We start from the raw sequence: 7,311 nt of genomic DNA, 5'->3' as shown, positions 1-7,311 counted from the left end.
ACACAATTTAAAGTTACTGAAGTTGCTACAGGGGGACTGTTCCTACAATACATGCACTGTATTTCACTGAGGATAAAAGCATATGCAGATAAAATCTGACGCTTTTATCCAGACATTACCTACTAACTTAATGGCCAAATCAGTAAAATGAGTTTTAGGACTTAAAGAGATAGATCATCCAAAATAAATAAATAAATAAAAAATAATAATAATTCTGTCATAATTTTTCACCCTCATGTGTTCCAAACCAGTATGACTTTCTTTCTTCTTTGGAACACAAAAGGAGATGTTAGGTTATATGTTAGTCTCAGTCACCATTCACTTTCATTGAATATTTTTTCCATACAATGGAAGTGAATGGTGATTAAGGCTGTCATTTTGCCTAAAAACACAAGGTTGAGAAATGTTGACAACATTTTTATTTTTGGGTGAACTACTTAACTACTTCGTGTCTATTTGTTTCAAACAGGTGCCAGATTGAAGTCACCACACCATGACGAACATGGATTATCTCCATAACGAATCCTGGAGAAATGCAACCCTAGATGCATCAGCCTCCTCATTCAGTGGCCTTCAACTCCTGATGGACCTGAAACCAATTTTCATCCCTCTTTATGCCGTGCTAGTTCTGGTGGCATGCTTTGGAAATCTCCTCCTTCTCATCCTCATTGGAATAAACAAGAAACTTCACAGCACCACAAACTTCCTTATTGGAAACCTAGCCCTGGTCGACCTAGTGATGTGCCTGTTCTGCGTTCCTTTGACTGCGTTTTATGCCTTTGATGAGCGCGGTTGGGTTTTCGGCCAGTTCATGTGCCATTTTGTTACCCTTATGCAAACTGCAACTGTGTTCGCGGCAGTTCTCTCTCTAACTGCCATTGCAGTGGACCGGTATGTAGTGGTCGCCTTCCCGATTCGGCGCCGTGGGGGTCGTTCATTCTGTGTGTGGTTGGTGGTCAGCATATGGCTCTGTGCTTTGGCAATGTCCATTCCCACTGCTCTGCACACAGTGTATCTGGATCTGAGTGCAACGGGTCATCAAATGTTTGTTTGTGAGGAGTTCTGGCATGGACAGGAGCTCAGTCGTCTAATATATTCTTGTTTCTTTCTACTCCTCTCTTATTTTGTTCCTCTAGCTGCAGTTTCCATATCCTACTGTGCCATCTCCTGCCACCTACAGCACAGAGCAACACCTCGGCTCATGGCCGCCATGCCTTCCAACCAGGAAAAGTGGGGGCGCAAGAGACACAAGACGTTTCGTCTCCTGCTGGTGTCAGTTCTTTCTTTCGCTTTCGCTTGGCTCCCCTTGCAGGTAGTCAACCTGATTCGAGACCTCGACCCTGATTTTGCAGTCTTGAGGAAGAATCACGTCAATGTGATCCAGGTGTCGTGCCACTTGTTAGCCATGAGCTCGGCTTGCTACAACCCCTTCATTTATGCCTCTCTTCACAACAAGTTCCTGTCCTATCTGTGCCACAACACATTTCAGAGAAGACATCATTGTGCTCATGGCAGCCTCACAACCTCCAGTCGAACACTCCGCATGCACACCTCTAGTACTCTTGTTGACATCCCCATGGCCATTAGCAAGATTTCACAAGACTGAATCCTCTCTCTTCTATGAAATACAGATGTTTCCTCTATATGTTTTAGAATTGAACCGACTGAAAGCAAATTATGTATCATCGCTGATTTCTTTAACTACTGACTCAAAGCTATATACATATGAAGTCAGAAGATTACATACACCTTAGCCAAATACATTTAATCTCCATTTTTCACAATTCCTGACATTTAATCGTAGAAAACATTCCCTGCTTAGGTCAGTTAGGATCACTACTTTATTTTAAGAATATGGAATGTCAGAATAATAGTAGAGAGAATGATTTATTTCAGCTTTTATTTCTTTCATCACATTCCCAGTGGGTCAGAAGTTTACATACACTTTGTTAGTATTTGGTATCATTGCCTTTAAATTGTTTAACTTTGGTCAACCGTTTTGGGTAGCCTTCCACAAGCTTCTCACAATAAGTTGCAGGAGTTTTGACCTATTCCTCCAGACAGAACTGGTGTAACTGAGTCATGTTTGTAGGCCTCCTTGCTCGGACGTGCTTTGTCAGTTCTGCCCACAAATTTTCTATCGGATTGAGGTCAGGGCTTTGTGATGGCCACTCCAACACCTTGACTTTGTTGTCCATTTTGCCATAACTTTGGAGGTATGCTTGGGGTCATTGTCCATTTGGAAGACCCATTTGCGACCAAGCTTTAACTTCATGGCTGATGTCTTGAGATGTTGCTTCAATATATCCACATAAATTTACTTCCTCATGATGCCATCTATTTTGTAAAGTGCACCAGTCCCTCCTGCAGCAAAGCACCCCCACAATATGATGCTGCCATCCCCATTCTTCACGGTTGGGATGGCGTTCTTCGGCTTGCAAGCCTCATCCTTTTTCCTCCAAACATAACAATGGTCATTATGGCCAAACAGTTCAGTTTTTGTTTCATTAGACCAGAGGACATTTCTCCAAAACTTAAGATCTTTGTCCCCATGTGCACTTGCGAACTGTAGTCTGGCATATTTATGGTGGTTTTGGAGCAGTGGCTTCTTCCTTGCTGAGCAGCCTTTCAGGTTATGTCGATATAGGTCTCATTTTACTGTGGATATAGATACTTGTCTACCTGTTTCTCCAGCATCTTCACAAGGCCCTTTGCTGATGTTCTGGGATTGATTTGCACTTTTTGCACCAAACTACATTCATCTCTAGGAGACAGAATGTGTCTCCTTCCTGAATGGTATGATGGCTGCATGATCCCATGGTGTTTATACTTGCATACTATTGTTTGTACAGATGAATGTGGCATTTTGAAATTGTTCCCAAGGATAAACCAGACTTGTAGAGGTCCAAAAATTATTTATTTTTTCTGAGGTCTTGGCTGATTTCTTTAGATTTTCCCATGATGTCAAGCAAAGATGCACTGAGTTTGAATGAAGGCCTTAAAATACATCCACAGGTACACCTCCACTTCAGTACACCTCCTATCTGAAGCTAATTGGTTAATTGTCCTTAACATAATTTTCTGGAATTTTCCAGTCTTCTTACAGGTGCAGTTAACTTAATGTATGTAAACTTCTGACCCACTGGAATTGTGATATAGTCAATTAAAAGTGAAACAATCTGTCTGTAAACAATTGTTGAAAAAATTACTTGTGTCATGCACAAAGTAGATGTCCTAAAAGACTTGCCAAAACTATAGTTTGCTAATATGAAATCTGTGGAGTGGTTAAAAAATGAATTTTAATGACTTCAACCTAAGTGTATGTAAACTTCTGACTTCAACTGTATATTGTATATATACAGTATATATACATCAATTAGCCACAACATTAAAACCACCTGCCTAATATTGTGTAGGTCCCCTTCGTGCCGCCAAAACAGCGCCTGAGATGCTATTCTTCTCACCACAATTGTACAGCAGTTATCTGAGTTACCGTAGACTTTGTCAGTTTGAACCAGTCTGGCCATTCTCTGTTGACCTCTCTCATCAACAAGGCATTTCCATCTGCAGAACTGTCACTCACTGGATATTTTTTGTTTTTGGCACCATTCAGAGTAAATTCTAGAGACTGTTGTGTGTGAAAATCCCAGGAGATCAGCAGTTATAGAAATACTCAAACCAGCCCATCTGGCACAAACCATCATGCCACAGTCCAAATCACTGAGATCACATTTTTTCCCCATTCTGATGGTTGATGTGAACATTAACTGAAGCTCCTGACCCGTATCTGCATGACTTTATGCACTGCACTGCTGCCACATGATTGGCTGATTAGATAATCGCATGGATGATTGTTGGTGCCAGATGGGCTGGTTTGAGTATTTTTGTAACTGCTGATCTCCTGGGATTTTCACACACAACAGTCTCTAGAATTTACTCTAAACGGTGCCAAAAACAAAAGACATCCAGTGAGTGGCAGTTCTGCGGACAGAAACGCCTTGTTGATGAGAGGTCAACAGAGAATGGCCAGACTGGTTCGAATTGACAGTGTCTATGGTAAATCAGATAACCGCTCTGTACAATTGTGGTGAGATTAATAACATCTCAGAATGCTATTCTAAGATGCGTGTTGGCGCTGTTTTGGTGGCACAAGGGGGACCAACACAAAATTAGGCAGGTGGTTTTAATGTTGTGGCTGATTGGTGTAGATCAACATGCGTTATTGACCCCTGAAGGAAAATTCATTTATCTGCTTCAAATTATATATTTTATCTAAAAAATATATAAAAATATATGTGTCTAAAATGACACATACAGTCATGCAGAATTACACACTGGTGTTATAAATTAAAAGCAGTGCTATTCACTCTGCTTATGCTTATGTATTTATGTAGTGGCACTGTATGGAAATGAAGAATGTACTGTTTTATTTATGCATGTCCAGTAGCCTGTTGTCAACTAAAGTACTCTTTTCATGTGTCCACTACAGTATTATTGAAAGATCTGTAATGCTACTTTGTAATACACGAAACATATTATGTTTTACACAATAAAGGTCTCGCACGAACACTATGTATTTTGAGTGTGTTCTTTGAGAATAAAAACTCCAATGATTACTAAAATACTGAGAATACTATATATACATAAGGGAGACCACGATGTTGTCACAAGGGTTATATCTCAATATCTATTTAAAATACACAAATGCATGTTTTCTTTAGCAGTGCTTTTGTACGTTGTTCAAACACTAGTTCAAAACACTCTTAAAGGGGTCATGACATGAAGAAATACATTTTTAATTCCTCACATCATGTTTGACATAGAAGAGGTCATTGTACTTAAAACTTCTCCATTACTGCAAAAAGAGCATTTGTTGAAACCAAGCTGCCAAAATGACTCGTTCTCTACTTCCTCCACATTGTAATGTCACACTGCGTAGACATTTGCATCTGACCACCTCCAAAACAACACACCAATGCCTACTTTAATCACTTTCATAGCCCCGCCTAGTAGCGGTGAGCAGGGGAGATGGCAAGAAAAGAGCAGGTCAGTCAAGAGCAGAGTGCCAGTCAGAACAGTGGGTGTTTACCATCAAGTCTTAAAGGAGTGGCAGCACCAAAACAGAGTGCTTATGATAGAGGGTCAAAATGAGGGTGAAACATGTTTTACAAATATACAACAGTTTTTTTTTTTTTTTTTTTTACAAATAACTTTACTAATATTATAAGTGAACCTCAAGGAACATACAGTATTAAAATAATAAAAAAAGGCATGTCTAAATTAGAAAGAAAATGTGTGAATTATTTTCTCCAAACTAACATTTAAATATCATGATATTATTGTTATTTACTGTTGGATAAACAAGTGAAACAACAACAACAACACTGGCATACATTCAGGTAAGGGTCAAATATAAGGGTTAACTAAATTTTTATTGAAGCAGGTTATCTCATGTATTTTAAAGGTCATACATTTATTTATCAATATTTTTCTCCAAAGTGGCTTGAGGCAATAATTGCAATTTATCAATTACAATATTTGCTGGCCAAAACAATGGTTTGATATTTTTGTATGTTACCTTGTCCATTTTTGTTGTTTCATGACTCGTTTTGTGCTCCATAATTGTTGTTGAAAAGCCTCTTATAGTTTAATGCAGGTGTAGATGTAACAAGAAGTGAAGATTTTGTTTTGGTAATGGTGGTGGTGGTGGTGATGGGGGGGACGTGTTCTCCCCAATGTTTACATGACACTTACACGACCAGTTTACTGGCCTGGTCAATTGCGACAATTTACCCCATATAGTGTGACAACATACTGGGGCATGTTGTCGCAAAAGATCAATGTGTTCAATGAACTGTATCTTTTTTCCTGGACAATAACAGTGAAAATGCTCAAGAGCTTTTTGTAGTCAAGACTTTAAGGTATGTGTCTATACAGAAATTGACTTTTAAAAACAAACTTACCCTGTGTAATATTTACTGGAGTAAAAAGTGTGACAACAAGCCCCAGACTCCCCCATATATTTATAATAAATAACTATATAATATCTGAAGTATTTCTATATCTCAAAGAAAAACAATTTAAGCAAATTAATAAACAAATGAATCTCATGTAAATTATTCCATGAAAGCTGTTGTATATTCATTATTGTTAGAATTTAGCTTTGGATCAGTGGCCGGTAAATGAGCCAAATGCAGATTAGCTGATAGACATCCTGCATTTAAAATGATCATGATGCACATTACTGTAACAAAATCACATGCCGTTCAATTTAAAAGTACAAATCATACACCAGACTTCACAACCTCACATAAATCAATAGCTGATTTAGAGTCATTCCTAATTTATGCAACTAAGCTTGCAAAAAAAGCCAGTGAATACAGATAATAATGTAATCCAGCTATTTTTATTTTGTTGTGCATGGATCAGCATGAAAAGACTAGTTTACACCCAAAGATCCTCAGTTTAAGTTTGGTTTATACTTGTACACTGCACAGTATTTAGTCATTATTGCTCACCATCTTCAAAAGAATAGCACAAAATGCAGGCTGCATGAAATGCCGTAGACTCTCTATTAGACTCTCTACTTAGGAAAGTACTTTCATCTGCTGTACCTCCTGTTTTTTTCCCCCCACCTTTTTGTTTTTTCACTTGGCTGCTTTCATATTGTTATGGATCAGAAAACAGATGAAGCATAAGTGTTAGATCCATGTGCAATCTCATGTTCAAGGATCTCTCAGTGAGATATTTTTAGTTTTCTTTGCCGTAGTGCTCTCAAGCTTGCATTCATTCATTTGGTACTAAAATCAGCGGTGTACAGCAGGCACTTGTCTCCTGTTTATTTGCTTGTTTGAGTTTACAGTTTCGCAGAAAAATCTTTAATGACACTGTTACACCTCTTTATTCTGTAGGTTCTTTGCAAGATAAATAATGCTGGCAGCTAAATCCTTATTTTTCACTTTTACACAAGAAATGACACACTAAGCAAGCAGTAAAGACAGCAAAAAATAATTTTCTTACTGAGGATTATTGTCTTGCTTTCCAGTAAAACTTTCTAAACATTCTTAAAAGAAGATTTTAAGTTTCTTGAGAATGTAACTGTCTTGATGTCTTGATTTCAGAGAAGTCTAACACATGTTTATGCTTATAACAATTAATAATAACTATTTGCTTGTGGGGTAAGAAAAACTTCAAAGGGAAAAAAGAAAAATGTCTTACCCCATTGGGAATTGTTTTTTTTTTTTTTGTTTTGTTTTTTTAAGGATAAACCCCACACATTATTATTTATTTATTTTTTTATTTTTTTATATT

The 7,311-nt window shown here is 38.0% G+C and overlaps 1 protein-coding gene across 1 annotated transcript; it reads left to right on the top strand.

Annotated features, from left to right (window-relative positions):
- The first annotated feature begins 493 nt into the window (after positions 1 to 493).
- LOC127455129 (prolactin-releasing peptide receptor-like) lies at positions 494 to 1,606 on the top strand. The gene has a single exon (XM_051722739.1). It carries the CDS (start codon positions 494 to 496, stop codon positions 1,604 to 1,606), a length of 1,113 nt encoding a protein of 370 aa, XP_051578699.1.
- Positions 1,607 to 7,311: the final 5,705 nt, after the last annotated feature.

Source organism: Myxocyprinus asiaticus, chromosome 17, assembly GCF_019703515.2.
Source record: "Myxocyprinus asiaticus isolate MX2 ecotype Aquarium Trade chromosome 17, UBuf_Myxa_2, whole genome shotgun sequence".
NCBI classification, from domain to species: domain Eukaryota; kingdom Metazoa; phylum Chordata; class Actinopteri; order Cypriniformes; family Catostomidae; genus Myxocyprinus; species Myxocyprinus asiaticus.
Note: the sequence above shows the minus strand (reverse complement) of the source record. Positions and strands in the feature narration are given on the sequence as shown.

What these genes read in the sequence shown, in the direction of transcription:
- LOC127455129 (XM_051722739.1), top strand. Translation starts at nt 494, where the DNA reads ATGACGAACATGGATTATCTCCATAACGAATCCTGGAGAAATGCAACC.